Consider the following 26,693-nt stretch of genomic DNA (forward strand, 5'->3'; position numbering starts at 1 on the left):
ACTAATTGTAAAATAATTTTTTGCAGCATAGATAATTTCTATGAGGTGTCCAGAACAACATACTAAAAGTCCTAAGAAATCCTAGTTGTGGAAATGTTTAATTCTCATCAATCTGAGCTGTGTGCCAATAAGGCCAGGCAACATTACACCCCAATGGGGTTTTTTCTTTTTCTTTACTCCTATCAAAATGAAACTTTACACAATGAAACTACCCATGAAAAGTAACATTTTTTGTATTACAAGTTTCTTTGAAAATTATTTTTAATATGCAAATGACGACCTATACACTATTCGAATATGCCCAAAATACACCCAAATAAGCTTAATTTTTTCCTTTACTCCAACCACAATAAAACTTTACATAGTAAAAGTATACATGAAAAGTAACTTTTTTTGTATTACAAGTTGTTTTCGAAATTAGATTGAATAAGCAAATCAGTGCCACACTTATTGAATATCAAGGATCACAATGACTCTTGCTTAGAGACTTGTTGCTCTTGTGGTTAGTGGTAACTGATTTAAATTTTTGGTTCTCGCTGTGATATATTGTTTTATTACTGTTGCTTGCTTTTTCCCACAGGTACACTTGCACTTATAGCTGTTCATGTTGTTTGGTTGTGACTTGTTTAACTACATGCTCTTATGGTTCTTCCCTTTGGCACTTACTTTGGTTGTTCACAATGTGTGCTTCATGTTTTGGCTACTCGCGATGTTTTTTGGCTATCTTGTTGTTATGATCAGTGACCTATGCACTTTGTAAAGCTCTCTCTTGGAAGTCGCTTTGGATAAAAGCGTCTGCTAAATGAATAAATGTAATGTAATGTAATGTAATGAATATGTACTAATTTGCATAGGCAGAAACACCATTCATATGTATGACAAATACATCGGCCCAATCTTCATCCAATCATCCTACTGCCAATGACCTGATGGTCATTATTGGCATAAATCTCCAATCAAAAACATGCCACCCCCAGTCTTTTGGGTCCATACGTTCACTTCCCCCTTTCCACTCCATCATTTGGTAAAAGACAAAATGTTACTTTACATGGGTAGTTTCATTGTGTAAAGTGTCATTTTGATAGGAGTAAAGGAAAAAAATAGCCCCATTGGGGTGTAATGTTGCCTGGCCTTATTGGCACACATTTCGGATTGATGAGAATTAAACATATTTCCACAACTAGGATTTCTTAGGACTTTTAGTATGTTGTTCTGGACACCTCATAGAAATGGTCTGTGCTGAAAAAAAATATTTTAAATGACTTTTAATTTAACTTTTATTTTTGGCTCCAAAATGAGTTACTTTGCCTGGACTATATCCCTGAGTGTTGACTCCTTCCTGTACACCCTCAGTATTCAGGGGATTGGCCCCCTTCCTGGGACTTACTCTGTCAGTAGTCCCTTGAAAATCAGCGGTGCCCTCTAACATGTTGCTTCCAGGCCCACCCTCACTCATTGCATCACTGCAAGACATAAGGGTTTAGTGAGTTGATGTGTTGGTCTTTTGTAGGGGAGCATGACAATTTGTGGTCCGGATTATCCAGCCTAGGATTGCTCACTGGTGGTTAAGGCCTACTTGAACAGATCCAGGTTATTTTTTGCATAATGCAGATGCTGTTTCACATTCTCCCCCCCACCCCCGTACTGTTTTGACAAATGGTACAGCCCATTTCAACATCCTGACTCTTTGCCAGACCTTGTAAATTTCCCATCCTGGATCAGTCTGCACAAAACATGAGACACATATCGTTAACGTGAAGTTTTTAAGTTGTGTAGCTGAGGCTAAACATCTCAAATACAATCTTTCTCTCCCCCTCTCTCTTTATCTCTCTCCCCACATGTCCTTGTTTGTCTCATCCCCTATCTCACTGTTTTCCTCTGTCTTCTAGTCATGGAATGGGGTGACGATGTGAGGCCCATCTCTGAAGAGGAAGCCATGGTGATAGTGAACCACCAGGCCACAGGAGATGTTTGCACCCTCATGATGTGCCTGCAGGACAAGGGCACGGTAAGAAGCCTTGAGCCAGGGAATCTCTGTGCTGAATGTTAATGGGTCACTTCACTAAGGCGGCATTCACACTGCAAGCATTAATGCTAAATTCCAATTGATAAGATCCGATTTTTTGGCGGTCTGTTCATATTGTCATTTTAAATGTGGCCAATATCAGATTTTAATTTGAACTTGTCGTGGTCCTGAACTGCAAAAGAATGTGCAAAAGAACAAAAACAAACACCTCACATGCACACGCTCTCACACTTGTTAAACATGGAGGTCAGTGAAGTACTTTTTCAAGCATTTTTGTATAAAGTCTTGTTCTGTGAAGCCAGAGAATGTATGAGCAAGTAATACAGAAGAGGAGGAGAAGAACCACAGCTTTTTCTGCAGCAGTGGCTGATTGACGAATGTCGGTCAAGGGTGACATAAAAGTTGTACAAATTCCAATTTGACTGTTCAGACTGAGGTTCCATCGCCAAATAACAGACCTGATTTAAAACCACATATGACAGTGGCCCAAATCTGATTTGAAAATGTCAATTTCGATGCGCTTTGGGCTGTTTATACTGTCATCCAAGTAACAGACATGTGTCACATGAGGAATTTGGGCCACATTCACCTGCAGTGTGAACGTAGCCTAAGTGGATATCTACCCTGTCTGAATGGATCGTTGCTGAGACGAGTTGGTTTGAGCTCCTCAAGGACAACTCCTGTTGGGTGTTAGTGGACAGTTAGTAGACATGTTCTTGTAGCTCTCTTAAAGTTGTGTGTGCAGGAGCTGGAGCAATTGACTGAGTCCCCACACACACCATCTTGTGAGCGTCCTAAGAATCTTCTACTTAATCATGTCATCTTAGCTATAAAATAGAACCATCCATCCAAAGTATCGGGATGGTGTTTGTGAAAGATAATTTCTTCATTTCCTGCATATCTGTGATAAATGGCAGTCAACAGTTGACATCATTAGACCGAAGCTAGATTTGATTTTTCTTCCTGCTTTTACAAGACTTGCATGCCTGTGTTGTCCACATTGCGATTTTGGTTGATTTGAAGTCAGCTCCGTTAGTTTGATGGATTACTTATATTTCCCGGACAACAATCTTTAAGTATTCATTCTAGTTAAGTGTGTTTGACTCACAGCACACTCACTCTTTCACACTCAGTCACTCCCAGATCTTCATCTACACATTGATCTGGACTCTCCTCCTCAGTCCTGTTAGTGGCCTGGAGATATCTACCTCTCCACCTTACTCCATTTATAGGGATTGACTGGTGCTGTCACGTTCTGCTGCCCTCTGAGACCTAGTCAATGGCTCTGGCCCAACTGTGTGAACAGAAATGGACCCAAACAGCCTGGCTAGCTTTCAAAAGGGCCATCAATAGCTTCACTTTAATACAATTAATATCTTTCCCTTTAGTACAGGGGAGGTGCAACTCTGTCGGTGACAGCCAAGCTAGGTATGGGACTCTGAAGGGCTGGGGTCATGTGACAGGGGATATCCACAAAGTCTTGAGAACCACTTTGGTCTGGTGTCTGTTTTTCATTTCTGTAAACTGTTACTCTACTGCTCGCAACAGTGTGACAGAGACTTGTATGGGAGGGTGTGTTGCAGTGTGGATGTGAACAAGCGTCATCATCTCATTCATTCAGCGTGTTTTGCTCACAGATGTTATCACCCTGTCACAACAGGCTGGTGTGGCCTGTCTGTCACCAGCATACAGAGCCTCACTCCTGTCTTCCTGCCTCCCTGCAGGTCGTACGCAAGATGATGTGGTTGATGGACCATGTGTTCAAATACACCAACTTTGGCCTGGTGTCCCTGATCCACGGAGACTTCTTCATCAGACAGGTGAGACCTTGCACGCCCAGCTCTTGGGTTTTACCTCCGTCTGGGGCAGGGGAACTAGAAGCCTGACAGCCAAGTGTTTTTCAAAGCGTGAATTCTGGGAGGGGGTTAGGTCTGTAAGCACTGGTCTTCATACGTGAAGTGAATTTGAACCCCCACACCCTCCATCCTTGTGAGTACAGTTGACCAGTCATCATCACGTCTGAATTCGGCCAGCAGCTCGGTTCGATTCCCCATGTGAGCCGTACAGTGGTAACGAGTGAGTGTAGTCCAGCTCCCTCAGAGCCCCACCAGCAATAGGGTGTTTGTTTATTATGTGATGGGTACTGCTACAGTTAGCAGTGTGTCACACACACATTTCCTTGTCGCTTGTGATAGCCAGGCTGTGTGTGTGTGATGCTGTATCTGTGAACTGTAGAGTGCTGCTGTACTGTAGCCCTCCAGCTGACCTAAGATCACTGTAGCGTGGGCGGAGCTGGAGTCTCCAGTCTCCCTCTCCGTCCCTCGAGTCCCTGCATTCCTAGAATGCCTCATGCAGCCTCACCCCTAGCCACGTCAAATGTGCTCGTCTGACACGCCTGAAGTCATGCACTGTCTTAGACCCGTACCCACTCGTGTTGCTAGAGGGACTCACCACTGAACACACGGCACACATTATCTTGGTCTCCTCCTCTCTACCACACATACACACCTCCTCACTCTACCACACACACACCTCCTCACTCTACCACACACACCTTCTCGCTCAACCACACATACACACCACCTCTCTACCACGCACACACCTCCTCTCTACCACACACACACACATGCCTCCTCTCTCTACCACACATACACACCCCCTCACTCTACCACACACACACCTCCTCTCTTTACCACACATACACACCTCCTCACTCTACCACACACACACCTCAACACTACCACACACACACGCATCCTCGCTCTACCACACATGCACACCACCTATCTCTACCACACACACACACCTCCTCTCTCTACCACACATACACACACTAACACAGGGGCCACTCATCCGCCAACCGGCCTGTGTTGACGCATTTAACCCTTGTGTTATCTTCGGGTCATTCTGACCCATCAGTCATTGTGACCCACCGTCGTATTGTGGCAACTTTACCACGTACAAAAACAAAGTGAAGCATTTTCTTTTCTGTCTCAGACCCCCCACATTGCAAAGGTTAAAAGAAAATTATTTGTATTTGTTTTTGTATTGGGTAAAATTGGGTAAACACAACGATGGTTCGTTATGAACCTTTTGGTCATGTGACCCGAAGGCAGAACAAGGGTTAAGGTGCCTTTTAACCTGGCCTAACTGAAAATGAATCCCCCCCCACCCCCAATCATTGCAGGGCTTTCACTTCTAATTCGGTAGCGTAGCTAATAAGAAGCCCCCTCACTCTGCTGCTGTTGTTTTGATTGCACTCCCCTTGCCTGACGCGTCTGTGTTTCCGCAGGGTAAAGCCCACCGGGACAAACAGCTGATCTACCTGAAGGACCACCTAGACAGGTACTATCACAGCCGGGACAGGAAGTGGATTGTGCTGTTCCCGGAGGGCGGCTTCCTACGCAAGCGGCGGGAAACCAGCCAGTCGTTCGCCAAGAAGAACTCCCTCCCCCACCTGTCCCACGTGACCCTGCCACGGCTGGGGGCCACGCAGGTCATCCTGAAGACTCTGGGGCCCCAGCTGGAGAACGGCAACCTGGGGGCGGAGGCCGGGGCCCCCAGCCTGTCAGGTACCCACACACACATTCACACCCTCTCAGTGGGAAACTGCTGCCCCCAACAGAAATCTAGAGTTGTCTCCTGCCTTCCACACACGCTCCATCTCTATGAAGTCCTGATGACCTTTCACCCTGTCTTCCATCCTCTCCTCTGATCCCCACCCAGGTTCTTCTAGGGTCAGACGTGTGTCCACAGACACACACACACACAGCCCCTTGCCTGGGACACAGCACTGCTTAACTGGCCTCCTGCAAGTCCTGTACACAGCCTCCCCTGAGGCAGACGAGCTAGCTTGCTGTGAGGACAACAACATGGAGCTGCTGTTACACAGACAGCAGGCTCTGCTCATCCTCTCATTCAGAGGGCGCCGCAGCGAACACGCCTAGATAATATGACACTCCTTTTAGTCTTCTTTTTCTTCCCTTCCTTCTCCATCCATCCAGCTTTGCTTAAATCTGTCCTTCATACAGAGCTGTTCCTGTCCACTGCTGACGACCAATCAATAATCCAGTCCCACTGGCCCTGAGTTTGGGAAACAGGGACTTGACAGTTTCTGTGTGTGTCTGTACACGCATGATATATTTTCACACACACATCCATCCGCACTTTTCCGGGCACCCTGGCAAGTCCCACATGCTTGCACATTGGAATTCCCTGGCTTGAACTCAAAATCCATTTTAAATGACTCCCGTATCCACAGTCATTTTGACTGGAGTGTTTGAGCCAGCACTATGGAGTGCTTAGCTATGTGATTCACTCCCAAAATAGGGGGCTGCAAAAGCAGCACAGTCTCCTGACAGTCAAGAGTCAGCACTACCAGGAAAAACTGCCCTGACACTATCTAGGCCTTGCAAGGGTTAACGCACACTCCCTGCTAAAACACTCACTGTCAGCCAGCCTTTTAGTCTCCCTTGAATATGAAGAAGAATGACACAATCTGATGTAGGGCATTTTGTCATCGAAGGGGAAGAACCTGGTTGGCTGTGCCCTTTGTCTTTGAATGTAAGATGGCACCTCTTCTTAATGAGGACGATTCTGTTTCAGCAGAGGGATCGTGTTGCACGAGACACATCTCCAATGCTGCTTTAGAAAGGAAGGATCATGTTTGAATGCTGTAGAACCACGTTTCCTCTCCCTTCACATTCTCTTCTGTTTTTCTCTGCTCCTTCTGGCTGGACACTAATGATGAGAAAGTAGGCCCTGCCCTTCCATTAAGCTTGGCTTAATAGTATGAAACGTGTGTGTGTGTGTGTGTGTGTGTGTGTGTGTGTGTGTGTGTGTGTGTGTGTGTGTGTGTGTGTGTGTGTGTGTGTGTGTGTGTGTGTGTGTGTGTGTGTGTGTGTGTGTGTGTGTGTGTGTGTGTGTGTGTGTGTGTGTGTGTGTGTGTGTGTGTGTGTGTGTGTGTGTGTGTGTGTGTGTGTGTGTGTGTGTGTGTGTGTGTGTGTGTGTGTAAGAATTTTGAAAAGGAGAGCATATGTGCTCGTGGCTTTGGGTACAGTGTCCGTGTGTGTGTGTCCGTGCGCACACATGCATCTTGTGTCTGTCTGGTTGATCAAAGGCACAGTGCTCTCTTTGACTGAAGGGTGCTGACTCACACAAAGACAATGGCTGCAGGGAGGAAATTGGATTTTATGTAAATTTTAGTGGGACAGGGATAAACAACACTGCTCTCTCTGAGCCATGGCTAGCTGCTGGTAGCTAGCTACTGTAGTATAGAAGAGACAGACAGGCGGACAGGTGGAAAGACAGACAGACAGGTGTCAGGCAAAGACAAACGGGAATGTCAGCAGACTGTCCTAAACACGATGTAATCACCCTCAAGGCCAGATTTCACATGAATGAGAGGGCGAGCCACAAACCTATCCTGTTCTGTTGCCAAATCAGATTTCAGCATAATTTCTAAAGCGGCAAACACTTTCAAGTAAAGAGAATCACAGTCAAAGACTTGTTTGAGTTCCAAATCCTTTCCCCTCTCACACGCCCCCATATCTCTCTCTCCCTCTATTTGTCTTTTTCTCTCTCACTCTGTCTCCCTCTCTATCTTTTTCTATCTCTCCTTCTCTCATCTCTCTGTATATCTCCCTCTGTATCTCTCTCGCACACTCTGTATCTCTATCTCTCTCTGTATCTCTCTCTGTAGCTGTTTCTCTACATTCTCCATCTGGTGTCTTTTAAATTTAAAGACATGCAAGCACATACAAACACACAGCCTACTTACATAAACACATACACACACACCCGACTGACTCACATAAACAAACACCCACACACAGCCTACTAACTGACATAGACAAGGCATATACTCCTCTCTTATACTTCAGACAGCACACACACTCAGGCCACATCTGGATTGGGACCTTTTTCCAGGGATTAGAGGGCTGGTGGGAGTGATGAGCTTTATCCTCACCTGGGCCCTTCCACCTGTGTGATCCACTTACTTATCCAATTGATGATGTATGATGGCGCCGTGTGTGTGTGTGCCAGACCCGGCCCCTGTCTTCCTCTCAGTCACAGTCTTAAGGTTATTCTGGATTCACATACTAACACATCCATACAGTTGGCATCTGTCTCCCCTACCCAGCCCCCTCCCCCCCTCCACTTGCACTCCTCCCTCGTCTTCCCCTCTCCAACATGTCCAAGTCCTGATCTCGCCCTCCTAACTCATCGTTCTCTATCCTTCCCTCTCGCTCTTTGTCTCTATCCCTCCACCTGTCCCTGTCTCTGCAGGTAGTAAACCCAGAGGCCTACAGTGGGTGGTGGATGTGACTATAGCCTACCCCAAAGCCAGGCCCATGGACATCCAGACCTGGATCTTTGGCTACAGGCCTCCCACAGTCACGCATGTGCACTACAGGTACGGAGAGTCCACAGACACATACCGTGTTGTTCGGAAATAAAGCCGCGGCTTGTACCCCGATTTTACAGTTTTCTTGTGGTTGTACAGCTTATATTTCGAAGCGGCTTAAAGCCCGGTTTTAGAACAAAAAAGTGGCTTTGTCCCAAGATCTTTACAGACCGTGCAGCTAATTTAATGCTCAACACTTGAACGGGGGCCTTTTACTTGAAAGAAGAATTATTTACTGTGTCGTCTCAGTTACACTATCAGGGCTTGGAATACAGTGACTTGCTAAAGTAAGCAAATGGCTAGTAGAACATAACATTTCATAATAATTTCAGTAAATCAAACAGCTGCAAGACCCAGTGAAATGTTATGTACAGCTAGCAAAGTAACGTTAGCTAACATCGCTAACGACATTGGCTAATTCAACTTCGGTAGGCTATCCTCATGTTACCTTCCTGACTCGTGGCTCCGTACCGTGGTAGGGAAACCTCAGGGTGAAAAGGCTAGCTTGCCTTGCTAGCCTGGATCGTTGCTGGTAACTTTGCTGCCAGGACAAATCCACAGTGCACCGGAGAAACAGTGAAGGACTCCAAAGTAGCCGTTTATGCGAACCAGACTTTATTAGTTAATAATATTACTTGTAACAGTAAGTTACTAAACGTTAACTCGGACGACGTGCTGTGTACAGTAACCCAAATAGTAAAGTCATACATCGACAGGGCAAAAACTGTCACTGGCTCGTTAGCAAACTGACAGACATTCCCCGGGCCAAGGTTGCTAATACAACCATCCAACAAACCCACATCACACACACAGTAACCTACGAGGCTGCCTCCCAAAAAGGGAAAAGGCTCGGCTGGTAACACTCTAACACAATCTGCAAGCTAGCTAAACGTATATTATATCAAAAATAATTTTGTAGATATAACAATGGATTTTGCCACTAAATAAGTGTCTTTGCTTTATTTCTGGACATACAACCGAAATGTGTTACACATGGCCTATACTCGTGCATTGCTTGGTATTGTAGCGACAATGCTCTGGTACCCAGAATTCCCCGCGGCAAGCTGAAAAGCTACAAAGTTAAGGGCATTAGCTTAGTTAGATAAGCATTGTTTGGAGTTCTATTGTTGTGTTCGTTCTGTTTTGATATGTGTAATGCTATGGTCTGTAGTTTAGATCATTTTAGTGTTCACCCTGATTGGGAATGTTGTCTAGTTAGATGGCTATCCAAGCTGTCCTATAGGAAAGTGATTTCTGGTTAAATAAATAGTCGTGGACATTGTTCTGCTGAACGCTAGCCGGCGCTACGGTATCGTTGTTCCCGTTTAAAGTGCGGCCTATAGTCCAGTGCGGCCTATACTCCGATTTACAAACACAAATCCTCCATTCTGGTGGGGTACGGCTTATAGAAAATGCGGCTTATTTACCGAAAAATACGGTACACAAAAACACACACCCACCCATTCTCTTTGGGTGCTTCGGATTTTGGTTTGAAGTTGAACCTTCTAAGAAGGGTGGCTTGTGGGGTGTTGGCCTCTGAGTTCTTTTTAGCTCATATTCCATTATCTCGCGCTTTTTCTCTCTGTCTCTCTCTCCAGTCAGCTTCTATCATTTTCTGTTCATTGTAATTGTGGAGGGATCATATCCTAGAGGACTCCTAAGCGCATGTCTTTAATGAAATTACAGTGCATCCGGAAAGTATTCACAGCGCTTAACTTTTTCCACGTTATGTTAGAGCGGTATTCCAAAATGGATTAAAAAAATGTTTTCCTCAAAATTCTACACAATACCTCATAATGATGATCATTTGTTTTTATTATATATTTTCTTCTTCTTTTTTGTTTATCACATGTACATGTAGTATTCACAGTATTTGCCATGACACTCAAAATTGAGTTCAGGTGCATCCTGTTTCCACTGATCATCCTTGAGAAGTTTCTACAAGTTGATTGGAATCCACTTGTGGTAAATTCAGTTGATTGGACATGATTTGGAAAGGCACACACTTGTCTATATAAGGTCCAACAGTTGACAGTGAATGTCAGAGCACAAACCTAGGCAAAAGGTTCAAGGAATTGTCTGTAGACCTCTGAGACAGGATTGTATCGAGGAACAGATCTGGGAAGGGTACAGAAAAAGTTGAAGGTCCCAATGAGCACAGTGACCTCCATCATCCGTAAATGGAAGAAGTTTGGAACCACCAGGACTCTTCCTAGAGTTGGCCGCCCACCAAAACAGAGAAGGGTCACTCTGACACAGCTCCAGCGTTGCTTGTGAAGAAAGGAAGGACAACCATCCCTGCAGCACTCCACCAATCAGGCCTGTATGGTTGTGTATGGAGTGGCCAGACGGAAGCCACCCCTCAGTAAAAGGCACATGACAGCCCACCTGGAGTTTGCCAAAAGGCACCTGAAGGACTCAGACCATGATAAACAAAATTGTCTGGTCTGATGAAACAAAGATTGAACTCTTTGCCCTAAATACCAAGCGTCATGTCTGAAGGAAACCAGGCACCGCTCATCAACTGGCAAATACCAGTTGATTAGTCTCAGCAGCAGGAACTGGGAGACTAATCAGAATCGAGGGAAAGATGAATGCAGCAATGTACAGAGACATTCTTGATGAAAACCTGCTCCAGAGCACTCTGGACCTCAGACTGGGGCGAAGGTTTATCTTCCAACAAGACAACGACTCTAAACACACAACCAAGATAATAAAGGAGTGGCTTCGGGACAACTCTTTGAATGGCCCAGACTTAACATCTCTGGAGAGATATCTGAAAATGGCTGTGCACCGACACTCCCCATTCAACCTGATGGAGCTTGAGAGGACCTGCAAAGAAGAATGGGAGAAACTGGCCAAAAATAGGTGTTCCAAACTTGTTGCATCATACAAAAAAATATTTGAGATTTTGAATAAGGCTATAACATTAGCCTGATGTTGTCATACTCATAATTCTAGTCAGAATATGAGTCTGATACCACTCCGTTGGGCTGTGAGTGGGGCTTTCCAGATGCACTGTAGATTGAAATCATCCGTGGCACACTCATACTATAATTTCCATTCCATACCTCTCCATAGCATTAAATAAATAAATTGGGATCATTTATTATACTTGTACTGAGAGAACTTCCTTAGCATCATCTAAGTGACCAACATATAGCATGTTGGTCATAGGAATTTCCCATCTCACACCTTGACACACATTACAGTTGTTAAGATACTGTGTCAATATGACGCTCCTGTAATGAAGGAGATAAGGACAGCAGTTGGGAGCGTTCAGGCCAGAACAGAGGATCCATCAATGACTGACTATTGCTGGCAGACCAGGACTGAGGTTCTAATCCCTCCCTCTGTCTCTCTCATCCTCTCTTTCCTCTTTTGCTTTTTTTCTCTTTCTCTTCCTTGCACTTGCTTTATTTCTCTTGTGCACACACTGTTAGAAATATTAAAACAAGAACTATTAAAACAAACATGATGGCGCTATACCTGACCCATCTTCTGGGGTGTGTTCTTGGCAGCATTTTAAACAAAAAACAGGTAGCCACATTGCAACGAGCTAGCTTAGTTTAGGATTTATTTACGACAGCCTTAACCCATGTGCTGCTTTTGGGTCACATGACCCAAAGGTTCACAACGAACCATCGTTGTGTTTACCCAATGTTACCCAATACAAAAACAAATAAATAGCATTTTCTTTTAACCTTTGCAATGTGGGGGTCTGAGACAGCCCGACAGTTAAAAGAAAATTCCTCACTTTGTTTTTGTATGCAGTAAAGTTTTCGCAATACGATGGTGGATCACAATGACTGATGGGTCAGAATGACCCGAAGATAACACAAGGGTTAAACGGAATGTATTCAAATAAAATAAATAAAAATTGAGTTTGGACTCAAGGATGAACTGGTTAGAATTTGGTGGTACAAATGAAAAATATATATTGTTAATTGAAATGCTAGAAAATAGCTAATTACTATAAATAATATCAAATAAATAGTAGTCACCCAAAATTACGTAATTGGTGTTAATGCTAGGCTAAACACTTAAGAAATAATGCTCTGAGTCTTTGAAGGTCATTAGAGGAAGTGCAGTGGACAAAGGTGTATTGGACCAAATTGAACACGTATGTCTTTTAACATGGTCAGGTACATGACTGCAGTTTTGTCCTTTAATTAGCTAAATACAAAATGGCTAAACTGTACTGGCAGGCTAATTGGATTTGCCAAGATGGCAAGATCCAGGAGACGAACAACATATGGCTTTAGCATACCATTGTATACAGTACAATCTAGATGACAACTAACAGCAACATGATACCTCTTATAGTTAACACAGAATTTTGCTCAAACATCTGTTAAGAACGACTATAAAATCGTTATAGAAAATATATATATTTAAGGGAAGACACTCACTCTTTGCTTGGATGTCCCTAACCAAATAGACTACACTACATTTATTGTACGAGTCTGGAAAGACAAGGATGTAAACTGACACTTGACTGGCTGGCGGAGGCAGAAGACGGAGAGGTGGTTCTTTTTAGTTTTCGTAAGTGTTGTGGAGGCTCTGGGAAGTACAGGGACAGCCTCTCCCCCAGGAGCACATGTCTGAGGGGCTGTGGGGCTCTCCTCTCCCATGTTCAGGGTTGACGTAAGGATCCCAGGCCCAGGACCAGGAGCTGCCCTGGAGGCTAGATGAAAGCTAAAGACTCATTAGAGCCGTAATTAGAGAGTCAGTCAGGAGAAGCCACACCTATGGGACTCTGAGCTGGGCTGTGGAAACGATGGCTGTCCCCCACCCAGAGTGGCAGGGTCTCCAAACTGAGAGACAGATAGTGAGACACCACACACACACGTACGGTCATGTGAGCTACACACATTCTCTGGCTGTGGATGAGGCATAGCTTAGCCAAGAGAGGCCTACATGAGTCCAGGTGCAGTCAACAAGAGCATTAATGTGGTCTGCTGATTAAGTGGAGGCTACAGATGTGTGTTCAGTGTTCTGTAGTATAGTCTGTGTATGGGTAGTGTAGGCTGTTCCCCTCTCTGGCTCTGGTCATTCAGCCTTTTGTGTCCTCTGAATCTGGGATAGAGACATTCAGACAGCTAATGAGAGGCGTTTCACAGCAAGCCACACAAAGCACCATGCACTTCTACCTGAACCCTTTCTCCCTCTCCAGATCCCTCCCTCTCCCACTGCCTCTCTCCGGCATAATCTCAATTCTGGCAGTATTATAATCTCTGTACACCAACCTCATTAACATCTGTCATTCAAAGGTGAGATGTGGGGAGAAGGAAGGCATATTGTCCTCTGTGCCGCTGCCTGCTTTTCTGACTGCTGGTTCTGAGGTTGTGTGAATAGGGATTTATTGGAGTGGAAGCCTGCCTGCTCATCAGACCGCACACCTGCTTGTGATCGTGCACACACTCATCTGCAGTCATATCAGATATTTCAGTTTATTGAGGCCAGTTGAATGGCTTATCTGGTGTAGCTCTGGTCTTTCTCTCATTCTTCCTCTGACTCAGTTGTCCCTCTGTGTTTGGCAGGCATGCAAACTCCTCACCTTTAGGTGAGACTCACCTTTTTGAAACCAAAATGGGTCACCTACGTGGGGGGGGGGGGGGGGGGGGGGGTCATGGCCTTGGCCAACACAGCATTTTACCCGTGCTTTGCAACTTTACAACTGGCTCTGGAACCAATCGTCACTCCTAATGCCTAAACCTCACAGCCAATCAGTGGCAGTGTGGGGAGAGGTTTTCTTCATTGATCTAGACTCTTAATTTTGCTCTCAAAGTGCACTAGATTGATGCATTTAACTTTAAAATTTAAGACATTTTCTTCCGGGGGACCGGACCTCCCTAAAGGGTCTGGGGTTCGCCGTAGCGTTCTCACCTTATTTACCCCTGACCTGTTGGCATGCCTGGTTTGGGTGAGGAGTGCTGGAGAGTAGCGGTAAATGTGAGAACTCCAACCAAAAATTGGTCTAACAGACCACACTGAGGACATTGAACCCTAACACACACACACAGAACGATGCTTGTTTGAGGTTTGGAAGAACGTAATGTTGACTGTGGCTGGCTACTAGTGAGAAATTGTTTTATTTCACACAGCTGGTGTACCTACCCTGTGTTTAGAATGGTGTTGGTAGGCTGTCCTGTCCAATACTGCACTATGTTCCTTTGAAATATGGTTGGCATCTAGGGTACACTCATGGGAGATCTAGGCGTGGATACACAATGGAACAAAGTTTCTGCGTTTGTTTAGCAAATATTTTAACATCTGGGTGTGAAAATAGAATGGAAACGACATAATAACTTTAAGAATAGGTAGGTGGTTCTGTGAATGGTATAGTTTGCTGGCTACAGTCTGCATGTATTTGTGATAAGTACCCAGATTTCAAGCATACTGTACTTAAAAAGTATGGCTTTTTAAATTATACCAAAGAAAAATATAATTGTTACGTAATAATTTCAAAGCTTTTATCGGCTTACATTTCAGTTCTATGAACTTTTAATATCTGTATCCTTTGTTTTAGTGCTAATCATTGCATTTCATATCAGAGAAATTGGCTTTTTCATGCATTTCAAAGAAGTGTCTTATACGTGAACCATGAGGACCAACCTTTTACAAAAATATTTTGTGCAGCAAGTATATATTTGATGGACGAGAATAAAATATTTATTTTTGGACAAACAAATCTAACATTGATATGGTCACACATTTAGTATCCAGCCCTAATGTCATCCAAGAGATTGTGTCTTTGACCAGGATGTCATTAAGTGCTATTTATGCTCAGGTGTAGGCCAGTGTGAGTTTGAATTCAGTTATCTTCCTTAATCCATTTTATCATTTTATTAAAGGGAAATTGCATTATATTCAAGAGAGAGATGTCTTGATCCATAGGATGGAGTTATCTTTTTATTGTTTAGAAGTTTCCTTGGTTTTTCACACTTCTAGTTGAGGTAAGGTACATTTAAGTGGGGTAGGAATGGAAGTGGAGTTGAGTAAGGTAGAGTAGAATTGATTTGGGTGCAGCTAACTAGGGTAGGGCGGTGTGTGTTCTGGTGTTCTATTCCAAACAGTTTACTGGAACTATACAAATTGTAGACTAAAGATCGTAATTAACCAGTGGACTCTTGTCTGTTTGACTTTAGATAAGAGGTTGTGAGGAGTTTTGTATATGCCCTTTGATAGCGCAAGGATCGTTATAGCTGTTTATAACTGCGAGTCATCGGCAGCACACTGTACTTTTTAGTCATGACTGTTGAAGCTTAATCTCTTATCTAGTAGTAACGATATCAGTATGCTAAAAACTCAGCCTCTTGTGATACCGTTCCTATGGTAGCCTGATATGACTATAATCTCAGGGCCTTTAATCAGTCTGTTTTTATGGAACCTGTGTTATCTTGGGTAAGAAGGAACAGTCTCTCTGTGTGTTCTCCACAACTCTATAGAAACAAGGACAGCCTGCCCACAGCCTTTGCTCCAGATGCTTCACTTGCTGTTGCTGTCTTGCTCTGTGTGCGCTCATTAGAGATGCGTCATGTCACAACGGACAATCAATGGCTCACATCCGAGTGTTTGTGTGTTTTGAGGGTTTGCCATAACGTTGGCCGGCCATGGTCCGGCAGGAGCTTAAAGGGCCGTTGAGCAGGGCAGCCTTCTTGTTTTAGGGGAGTAGGACGCGCATCAGCAGCTAGGGCAGCACCAGTGATGGCGGTAACACGTTACTTAGTAACGCATTACTTAGTAACGCGTTACTCTAAACTGACCACTTTTGTCAGTAACGAGTAATCTAACGCGTTACTATTTCCAAACCAGTAATCAGATTAAAGTTACTTGTCCAAGTCACTGTGCGTTACTATTTTGTCATTAATAGTAAAATATATATTTTATTTCTTCTTGCGTCTCTGGGAGTAAAGCCTATGCGACAATTAAGTCACGTTTTCAGCACAAGGGTCACGTGTATATACATAGACCTACCACTCAGCGACACAAACAACAATGTAGCAGGAGAGAGAGAAATGCGCATTTTTGAGTTGGAAATACAATCACTATTTTGAGTATTTGTCAGATGGAAATATCAAGGTTCGTTGTACACTCTGTGCTGGTGGCGACAAAGTGCTATCAAGCTACAAAAACATGACGTCAAATTTGAAGAAACATTTGGAGTCGCAGCACTGCACAGTCAAACTTATAGAGACGGTTGTCAATAGGTGTGTTCGACTTCGCTGCATGAAGTCAAACGCACCTATTTTTATAATGAGGCGGCGGGGGTGTTGTCGGCAGCTGCTGAATGTAACTAATGAAGTAACTTGTAATAGAATTTAGTTACTTTTAAAATCAAGTAACTGTAACGTAACTAAGTTACTTTTTCAAAGTAACTGTGGCAACACTGGGCAGCACCACCACCCTCCACCCAGCAACCGCACACACTGTACAGCTGGAGACAGGAAGGGCAGCTGTGGTCCAAACTAGTGACAGTAGACAGCAGTGACAACCATTACGCTCTTACCAAATAGAAATTGATCCAAATGTTGGTAATATTGGATTTGTTAGTGTTTCTGACAACTTTCTTTTGGTACACTGTTGTTTCACCTGACCTGGACGGTTCACGCTTCTGCATTGTCCATTATTTTATGAAAATGTAAACCTTGTTGTGCATTATCCCTTATCAGTGTTATTATTTGCGTTAGCCCATTTAGTATAGATTTGTGAAGTTGTTCTCATAGCGCATGTTCAAACTATTCAGTAAACCCTGGCAGGCAGGTCTGGTTGAGGACTGCTGAGAGGTGGAATGGGAGCGATGGTGGAGGGCTGACAGACTGAAGGAATGGGAGGGCTGGTGGAGTCCTGCTGGTGGACAGGAGGAATGGGAGGGCTGCTGACAGGAGGAATGGGAGGGCTGGTGGAGGGCTGCTGACAGGAGGAATGGGAGGGCTGGTGGAGGGCTGCTGAGAGGATGAATGGGAGGGTTGGCGGAGGGCTGCTGGTGGACAGGAGAGCTGGTGGAGGGCTGCTGACAGGAGGAATGGGAGGGCTGACCGACAGGAGTAATGGGAGGGCTGGCAGAGGGCTGCTGACAGGAGAAATGGGAGGGCTTCTGAGAGAAGGAATGGCAGGGCTGCTGAAAGGAGGAACTGGAGGGACCCAGCTGTCGGTCCGGCACTGCACAGCAGGGTGTCAGGTTTGCAGGCCACTCCTGTGCCAAGTAGGTTAAGGTGAAGAGAAGGAGTGAGTGGACAGGACCATCCTCCAAAATTATGCGATGGTAACCAGCTCTCCAGTACTGTGGTTACCAGCTCTCCGTGGTTCAGGACTACTGCTCCACACAGTAACAGATGCAGCAACCGGTTACACTCTACTGCATCGCACAACATTACACCGTAATGGGTTGTAGCAGCAAGCACATAGCCCGAAGGACTTCACTTCCAAACACTTTCATCCCGGTCCCCACGTGTGACCACTGAAGTGGCAAGAGGTTCAAAGTCATGGAAAAATGAACCCACCACACCAGCTGTGGGAACTTAATAAATTTTTATTGAACTGGCCTACATACCTCCATACCAGCATGTTCCATGAACCACCACTGGTCATTTTAGCCCAGATTTGTCATTAAATCAGGTCTTGGGTCTCAGCCGCTCTCACTGCAGAGAGGTGGAACAGTAAAGATCCCCTGAATTAATATTTTAACAGGAGTAAAACACAGACAGCCACCTGCTAACCGAGGCCTAAACAGCCCTAACACCTCTTAAGCGGCCCAACCCATCTCCACTTCCCTCCATCTCAAGGATTACCGGCCTATCGGTTTACCCCTGGCCCCTGGGGATGCCCAGACCACGCCAGACCAGACTAGGACAACCCGCTTACCAAGAACGTGGGAGTCAGGTGGCTGAGCGGTTAGGGAAGCGGACTAGTAATCTGAAGGTTGCCAGTTCGATTCCCGGCCATGCCAAATGACGTTGTGTCCTTGAGCAAGGCACTTCACCCTACTTGCCTCAGGGTAGAATGTCCCTGTACTTACTGTAAGTCGCTCTGGATAAGAGCGTCTGCTAAATGACTAAATGTAATGTAAATGTAAGAACGTGTGATGGTCTGGAAACCAGTAAGATAAAGATAAAATAGTAAGATCTCAAAGATCCACTATAAGGTCAAAGGCCATTTAGAACAGTTTCATGTCCAGGTTCATGGCTAAGCAAACTTGGCTTGTTTGGCATTGGTGTCAAGTACAGCCCTGTTGGATTTGGGAAGCTATCTGCTATAGGTGTAGTTTTCACAATCCTGTATCTATACTTGATACTTGATCAAATGTGAAACCTGAAGGGTCTTGGTCATTTTAAGCCCATCTGGTATTTAAGAAGGAAGTTTTATAACTCTCACAACGCATGTAGGGAGTGGCTGAACACAGGCATGCCAGGGCGTCCAACAGCAATCTGTTTTGCATGTTGTTTTTTTATTGGGTTCTTTGCCGGGGGCAACACACACAGGGAGAACATGTTAACTCCACGCAGAAAGACCCGGGAGATACCCTGTCTGAGCATCGAGGCACAGCGACAGGCGTCAAGCAAGGATCACACCCAGGAGCTTCTTGTTACCAGTCCCATGAGTGGTAGTTGATACCAAGTGGTAAAAAAAAGTGGAAAAAACAGGCAGTTATTAGGGCTCTATTCTCTTGACCCTTAGGATAACGCTGTACAGGGCCTGTACAGTTGGCCTACCTGGTTGAAGTTTGGTAAAACGGGACCTCTGTTCTGAACGGTAGTTAAACGTGAACACAGCAGTGCTAGTGGTGTTTGTGATGTCCCGTGACAGGCAGGAGACCTGATAGCCCTGTAGGGCTCTAATGGCAGTATCGGGTCACAAGTGACTAGGCCGAGCCAGCATAAACCACTCAGACTAGGCAGTCTACAGAACATAAACCAACTGCTCTGTAGCAGATGAGGAACGGGTGGGGGGGCAGACAGACAGACAGACAGAAGAAGAGTTAGAATTGGAGGACCTTGCTGAAACCACTTGAGAACCACAGAAGATGGATACATTTCTGGGCAGCACCATACAGGAAACGCTTATGATCTCTTTCCTACTCAAGTGAAAGACAGCTTCTCTCTTGTCTTTCGTATGCACGGGCTGTGACCTGACACCCACCGGCGGTAAAAGGTGATAAAGAGGAAGTGATGTATACAGCGGTTAGTCGTCCCTCACCACCAACCGTGTTCCACCGTGTGCTGCAGTCCCCATGCACATTCCACACAACGCAAGTCACCACTTGTCAACCACCCCCACACACACACACACACACACACACAAAAACACACATTCTCGTTGTCAGCCTAAGGTCCTGTTCATGTAATAGCTATTTGAGTACCAGTATAGCATTTGTAGCAGCATAGCTTAGCTTGCTGAATGTCTTATGACCTTGCTTCACCAAACCTTTAACCGCTCCTAGCAGAGGCTGTTGAGGGAGTGGGGCTGTGGCTATGGAAAGGCATTTTTCCCAGGGAGGAGACAGTCACCTCGGCCCTGTCTGGATGTGATTCCAGACAGCTCTGTCTGAGAGAGCAGCCCACTAGGGACATCTGCTGGCCAAAATAGGAGTAGCACACACAAAATGACCTTGTCAGCCAGAAGGGAGATTGATCAAAGAATTACATTTCTTACTATGACTTGGGTGCAAGTCTTGTCATGTAGCAAAATCTGCAACAGTGTACCGGAGTCATATTACACATATTGACACCAGCATTTAGCTACCTGGTGGTAGTTTTTCCACGTTAACAGTCGAGAGAGAGAGGGATTTCTTGTTGTTTGTGCTGTTGTTTTCCCTATCTCAGGCTGTTTTCAGGGGGCTGGATGCTCCCACAGGCAACCTCCCCTCAGCACTACTGTCTCCCCTGTCACAGCTTGCCAGCTAATGAGCTCTTAAAAGAGCTGAGGCTGGAACACACACGTTTGCATTCTAGACAGACAACACATACACACATGCACTACATTGCTCGATAGACTGAGTGGGACACTTGAGTTTTGGCTTCAAAAAGGAATCAATGAAGCTCACCATGGCTGAGTAAGACTTCATTAGTGCCGCCTCCTCTTTCTCTTTGTATGTCTTTCTTATTCTGTGTCTCTCTCAGGTTGTACCCCATCAAGGAGGTTCCTGTGGAGACAGAACCCCTCACAGACTGGCTGTATCAGAGGTTTGTGGAGAAGGAGGATCTGCTAGCCCACTTCTATGAAACAGGTTAGTAGCATCCACACCTGCAGAACAGCACTGTCTATCCAGCCTACTGACCAACCACACCTACCTGCCTCTCTAAACCCACAGGAGCCTTCCCGCCACCCAAGGGTCAGAAGGAGGCTGTTTCCCGGGCGATGACCCTTGACCCCATGTGGCTGTGCATCATCCAATCTCTCGCCTTTGCCTCGGGCTACATGTGGTACAGCGTTCTCCAGTACTTCTACTGCTGTCTGTTCTGAGTGCACTGGAGGAGGGAGGGTGAGGGGAGGTGCAGAATCCCAGCAGACCCTCTGCTCTACACACCCCTCCTCTCCCCCTCCCTCTCCCACGATGGATGAATGTACATTTGCAAAATGGAGGGACTGGGGTTTTTTAAAAGAGGAAGAAGAAAACAAAACAATGCAGAGGCGCCCACTACCCCTTGTTCCCTTTTCTCTCCCCTATCCCGGATACATGAGTACACACAGACGCAGTTGATCAGCACCATACATATGAACATAATCATGTTTACACATTCTGCTAACGCAGCACGCTGATACAGTACACTTGGTAAGATACAGTAGATACAGCATCACCCCACACACATACACACAATTTAATGTTTACACACTTTCATAAGACACACACATTACATTGGTTTTTAATTCTAAAATGAGAATGAGGCTCAGGACTACCCCAAGAGGTCATTCTGGACTGGACTCTCCTGTATCCTGGTTTAGTAGTGTTACTGTGTTTCGTATGTGTGTGCACAGATGTCTGAGTGTCAGCATCATGTCTCCCTCTTACTGCCCCTGTTGAACCCTTCCTCCCTGGACCTCTCCCTCCAAGCCTGCTGAAACCCTCCAAGCCCCCTCCCCCCCAGAGAGAGGAGTTGTATGTGTTGAGGAACTACACAGCCTAGCCCTCCTCTGGCTTTCATTGCACTAAGGATCCATAACTGCCCTCCCACCCTGGGAAATATTCCCAAACGGTAGACGTTAGTATTTTATTATAATTTGTACTTTATTTTTTTATTTTTTTCTTGTTTGTCTATTTTTGTTGGGTCCTGTCCCCGCAAGCCCTAACAGCCATTTTAATTTGTCTTCGATGTTGTTGCTGTCTGTGTTTCCCCTCAATACTTTGTTTTTGAAGCCTCAGACTGTATTCTGAGCTGGTGGAAGGATCTTGTTTACACTAGTGGTCCTTCTGGGTCTACAGGGATGCTGGCTGGGCCGGGCAGGGGGGTGGTCAGGCTCTGGGAAGGACTGCTTCCATGACAGACAAACATGGGATGGGGGGGATTGCAGAGGGGAAGGCCAGGATTTTGGGGGCGGAGGCAGGGCCAGAGAAGTGCCCAATAGCTGATGATGTAACCCCTGATGGCACAAGCGGCAACACTGATCCAAATTTCCATGGGGGGGAAAAACTCCTGGAACAGGGATCCACAACACCCCTCTTCACTTCCTGGGTTCTCATGAATATTCGGTTACACACACACAGGCACGTGTGCACAAGCCCACCTTTGCACACACACAGAGCCAGCGTGGGTCTCTGTATGTAGGATAATCTCAGCGACCCAGGGAAAGAGGCAGAGCAACTGAATTCCCCTCATTGGACTCCATAGTTTAACAAATGTTTTAGCCATAAGCTTAGTGTCATGGAGTGAGAAAATGACCCAATGGAAAAAAACTAGATCTTTTTATAAAAACAATACCCTAATGCTCTGAATTCAAAGTGTTTGATTTTGGCTTAAAGATTCATAGGAGTCATTACTGTAAATTTACAGCATAACCTGCCTGAGTGAGTGTGTGGTTGTCTCCCCCCCCTTCTTTCTTTCTATATATATATATATATAATTAATGCTGTGATAACGCTCCGACATCGGAGTTGACGGCAAATCACTTAGTGGTCAAATTTTATTTTGTTTTTAAGTTACTTGAACTATTGTCCTTACGTCATTGTTTAATCTTGTACATAACAAAGTTGAGGAAGACTTCATAGTTTTTGAACGACTGTAAAGTTATCTCTCATATTTGGTCCTTACCATTTCTGATTTAGTTCGAAATATCATGAATGTGGAAAAAGAAAATGGAGAAGGGCAAGGTTTCCAGCCGTCACTTCTGTCAGTGTTCCACTGTTGCTTTGGTGTGACCTCTGACCTGGATGTTATTGTGTTGGTCCCTGCTCCTGCACTGTCTCTGCTCATTCACACTCGCAGGCCCAGTTCCTACCAAACACTACCCCCCCCCCCCCCCCCCCCCCCCCCCCCCACAAGTGGGCTGAGGGGCTGCAGTGGTGTTGACCAGAGAGGCAGGGGATCTCTAACCATGGTATTCCCCCCTAGCTGGTCCTGAGACGTCAGTGGAGCAGGCTGGGGGGGGTCGACGAAAGTCTCATGGTCGGTTCAAAGGGGGCAGAATAAAACTGGGCCTTTGTTAAAGAAATCACTTTTCACTTTGAAGGAAAATTAAGACGCGTCCTTGCAATGATGCAGCTCCCAGTTGTTTTAAACGTTAATCATGGATGACATTGTATTATGTAGTAAGGTGAAACACTAAAGACAAGCTGTACCGGTTACGGTAAATGAAGAATTCACTAGAGTGCGTTTTGGTAGGGATTCCTCTAAATATGGAGGGAAAGAGGCTGTTATGAAATGCAGAGAGAGCTAGCTGGCTTGGGAGACTAGGAGCCCACTTCAAGACAGGCCATAAATATGGTTTTTGCTAGCAGCCGTTTGAGATTGCCCTTCAATGTGAGAGTGACAAAGTAAAACATCTGCTTTTTTATTTTTGACTGTCGCTTCAAAGAATGCAGGGAAAATATTTTCCTAGATATGGTTTTAGGAAGGAAAGAAATACTAGGAATTTAAACAAATTGTATTAGAACTGTCTGTAATTTTCCATTTTGTACTTCTCCTTTTCTTCCTAGCTACACAGCCATTTTACAACACAAATAAATTGTGCTGGAATAAATCTGATGGTTATAAAGATCCCAAAAGTTTGTTTGTTTTGTTTCTACCTAAAATATTCCAATGGACATCCACTGTAAATATTGACTGTTGACGTCTACTTGTAGAGTACAGGGACATTCCCTCGAGGCAAGTAGGCTGAAGTGCCTTGCCCAAGGACACAATGTCATTTTTCACAGCCAGGAATCAAACCGGCAACCTTTTGATTAGTAGCCTGCTTCCCTAACCGCTCAGCCATCTGACCCCCAATCGCAATCACGATAAACGGTATCACGACGGCAGTTATTAACTCAACCCAGATCTTTCCAATCTAGAGACGTGCGCGTTCACATAAAGGGGCGGTGTTTGCACCGTATGTCAAATCGCAAACATGGACAAAACAAGAGCCGCATATTTCACGCAGGAGGAGCAGACGATAATCCTACAAACTTTGTCTACTCCTCCTGCGTGAAATATTGTAATACAAACATATCAGGAATACAGGCATTTAATAATACAGGCAAAAATCAACAAAGTCGCTGCTGCCAAGCTCGCAGAAAATAGCAGACGCTGTAAATGCGTAAGCTACACGACTTATTGATATCACTGCCCCAGGTACAAGATGTGACCATAATTACACATACACTTGTGCATTCCATAACGTTAAACTTTTGTTGCTGTATTATTTTAGTTGCAACCCTGGCAGTGGCAAACGAACGTGGGAGCAAATAACAAAATAAATATAAAAACATAATTCAAAATGGTAAGTAGTAGAAGGCAATACTTTCACATATTTTAAGGCCAACAAGTACAAGTCTGAATTGCTTGAGTCAGTCCCTTTTGTAGGATATTGGTATACATAGGGCCTATAGAACAATGAAATTGCTTGCAGCCAACAGGAAGAAAAATTAGGCAAAGAACTGGAGGTGGCCCCCTTCCATAAGACTTCACTCCTGCTGAGGAGCTGGCCCTCTCCAGCTATCGGGGTTGCCCCATGATGGAAGGAGTGGAAGGGGGCATTTCTTCAGACCATGGTGGCAGCAGATTGGAAACCCAGGCATATGTATGTTTCAAGTAATCTATGTGACCATGTTCATTCAACAATTATTTATGAATATTGTAGGAGTGAAATATATTATTGTTCTCTGCAGTGACAGGAAATACTGTGGTGTTGCTGCCACCACCCACTGTCGTCCCACTGTGCCATACAGAGGTAACAGTGAAACTAATAGTCATACGCCAGTATGTATGCCATATGTGGTTGCTGATTATTGATCAAATATGCCATTTACTTTCTCAAGTGGAGGTTGTCCACCAGGGTCCTCGAGAGCACCTGATTTGGCTTCCACAGAGCTTGATAACAACCCATTCATTTGAAACAGGTGTGCTGGAGCAGGGAAACATCTAAAACATGCAGAACAGTGGCTCTCGAGGACCAGGGTTGTCCACCCCTGTCCTAGATGATCAGGAAACTGTGTCTGCCTGCTCAGAGAGCATTTTGGGGGTACACCTTGGATTTTTTTTACCACTTGCTACACAGATGGTGAGAGTGTGTGAACGTGTGGCTGTGATTGAAGTGTCTGTAATGACTTGGTGGTGGTCTGAACATGAGAGACAAGTCCTTAAAGTGCTCATTTAAAATATGACTCAATTGTTTAAATTGCTATGGTGTTAAACTCAGCAGGAATAGGAACTTTTTCCTCCCCCTGAGCCTAGGGCCTCCACTTTAAGGCCAAGATAAAGACACAAGGTATGAGCAATGAACCTTGAAACACGGTAGTCAAATGGACACCTTCAACTTTCTCCAAGTGTGCCTTGCAAAGGGACAATGTTCTTTATTTGTTTCAGGTTGGAGCAGACAATGTGAGGGCCCTGTATAAAAGAACCCTGGAGCTCGATATAGAGTATAAGAGGCTCGATATATAGAGTATAAGAGGCTTTTAATTAAAAAAACAAGGCTGGAGATAGAAAAACTGGAATATGAGAAGAGATAGTACATGAATGACACTAAACTTAGTTACACATTCTTTTTCTGTGTTCCTAGGAAAGGGAGAACACATGAGGATGTAATGTAAACTTTTTTCTACGTTTTGGTCTTTTTTTTATACCTTTTTGTGGCTTTTTTGTTGTGCCTTTTGAGTCTTTTGTGGGTGTTTTCACCATTTCTTTCTTTCAATGTTATATTTATTCTTTTTGAAAAATGCTATAAAAGTGAATGAAAAATCCAAATTTCAATGAAAGTAGTGAAATTATCATTTATATAACTTGTGAATAGCATTGTACGGTACCATACACATTCTTCTTTTAGGTTTAAAAATGTTTTGGTTGAAGGAAACCCAAATTTCTGATATGGAAATAATTTGAAAATGGGTCAAAGCAACCCAAGGACAACAGAAGAGGTTAAGGGGAGACACCCCAGTGAATAGGAATAACATATTGTAATAAATGTAGGTTCGTTCGTGGAGCTGGAAGTTACTGCTAAGTATGTCAGCCTGGAAGAACACAGGTACAAGGGTGGTAACAATATAAAAGGTCTTTATTAGGTCAGGACAATGGTTCTCTAAAATTCATAAGCCTGGGAGGAATACTCCAGGGCACCGCACAGGCTACACAGGCAGGGGAAGTTGGGCTCTCCCTGGACCACACTCCACCCTCCCCAACTCGGTGAAAGCACGGCACCCTCAAGCTGGGCCAAACCCCCAGTAGACACCCCAACACCACTGCACTCTGGCACTCAATCGAACACTCACTAACTTCGTCGCCGGCAGTCCTGGTGACTGCGAACGCTCACCACCCATCTCTCAGAATGCTCCACTCCGACCAGCCTTCTCTGCCTCGGCCCAGTCTCCCTTTAAACCCCTCCTCTATCCCCCCTATAATCAGCCACGCCTTCGGCGAGAGCACAACCTTTGTTCTCTCACATATATATTATTATTATTTATTTATTTTTTATTTATTTTTTGCCCCCCCTAAAACTCAGTCAATATTTGGCCTACATAGACAACGTAGGTGTCAAACGTTTCGTCTTGGTAGCGATTGAGTTGCTTCTATTGGAATTTACGTTCCGTTGCATGGTTTAGGCTTAAGTTAAGTTTTTGTGGCGAAAAGT

General features: G+C 44.8%; 1 protein-coding gene across 2 annotated transcripts in view; it reads left to right on the top strand.

Annotated features, from left to right (window-relative positions):
* The window catches only part of lpgat1 (lysophosphatidylglycerol acyltransferase 1), a 29,354-nt gene extending 5,728 nt beyond the window's left edge, over positions 1-23,626 (top strand). For both annotated transcript variants that reach the window (XM_067242440.1, XM_067242439.1), the window contains exons 3-8: positions 1,890-2,008; positions 3,751-3,846; positions 5,319-5,598; positions 8,315-8,441; positions 20,555-20,661; positions 20,746-23,626. In XM_067242440.1, coding sequence (XP_067098541.1) covers positions 1,890-2,008; positions 3,751-3,846; positions 5,319-5,598; positions 8,315-8,441; positions 20,555-20,661; positions 20,746-20,897 — 881 coding nt within the window. In that variant the 3' untranslated portion in view covers positions 20,898-23,626. The remainder of the gene's footprint in view (positions 1-1,889; positions 2,009-3,750; positions 3,847-5,318; positions 5,599-8,314; positions 8,442-20,554; positions 20,662-20,745) is intronic.
* Positions 23,627-26,693: the final 3,067 nt, after the last annotated feature.

Source organism: Osmerus mordax, chromosome 8 (genome assembly GCF_038355195.1).
Source record: "Osmerus mordax isolate fOsmMor3 chromosome 8, fOsmMor3.pri, whole genome shotgun sequence".
Classification (NCBI taxonomy): domain Eukaryota; kingdom Metazoa; phylum Chordata; class Actinopteri; order Osmeriformes; family Osmeridae; genus Osmerus; species Osmerus mordax.